The 609-nt window shown below is 57.0% G+C and overlaps 1 protein-coding gene across 1 annotated transcript in view; it reads right to left on the bottom strand.

Annotated features, from left to right (window-relative positions):
• Nucleotides 1–373, bottom strand: part of AAMP (angio-associated, migratory cell protein) — a gene marked incomplete at its 5' end in the record, with an annotated part of 3,056 nt that extends 2,683 nt beyond the window's left edge. The window contains 2 exon segments of the mRNA XM_009865085.1: nucleotides 1–97; nucleotides 254–373. The exon segment at nucleotides 1–97 is cut by the window's left edge and continues 40 nt beyond it. Coding sequence (XP_009863387.1) covers nucleotides 1–97; nucleotides 254–373 — 217 coding nt within the window.
• Between the last annotated feature and the right edge of the window lie 236 nt (nucleotides 374–609).

Here is a 609-nt window from a genome sequence, read left to right as displayed (position 1 = left end):
CCCCCCCGCCACACTTTGATAAGCCCAGACATGTCACCCGTGGCCACGAACACGGAGTCGTGACTGAAGCTGGCACAGGTGACCGAGTCTTTGTGCCCTAGAGAATTCAGGGGACAGCGACTGCTCAGGCCAAGCTATAGAGGATGGTCAGAAGCTCAGCTGTGCCAGAGCATCAGCTGGTGAAGAGCGTGTCTGGAGAGAGATGGCTGGAAAGGGACACGGCTGCTCACCTGGACAGCCTCAAGCACCTCACCTGAACATTCAAATAAGAGCTCTCCATCGCTCACACGCCACACAAAGGCCTTGTCGTCCTCCCCGCCCGTCACTGCCAACGTGTTGGTCTTGGGGTCGAGGCTCACACAGAAAACAGAAGCTTCACAGAAGAGTAAAGAGAGGCTTTGTGGCTCGGATGCCCCTCATGCCCCCCCTGACATTCCCCAGGGAGCCCGGTACTTTGGCAGGATGTCAGCAAGCGGAACTCCCAACCCAAACCAGTGGGAATCAATTCTTGCCATGGGGGAGGAGCAGCACAAACTGTCTGCAGAGCTCAGTGCAAGCTGCCACGGTAGGAGGCTCAAGGGGCTTCTCTACCCGAGTGTAAGGTAGAAA

The sequence above is a fragment of the Apaloderma vittatum genome, unplaced genomic scaffold (genome assembly GCF_000703405.1).
Source record: "Apaloderma vittatum isolate BGI_N311 unplaced genomic scaffold, ASM70340v1 scaffold25842, whole genome shotgun sequence".
Classification (NCBI taxonomy): domain Eukaryota; kingdom Metazoa; phylum Chordata; class Aves; order Trogoniformes; family Trogonidae; genus Apaloderma; species Apaloderma vittatum.
This window is presented reverse-complemented; position numbering and strand designations above follow the sequence as displayed.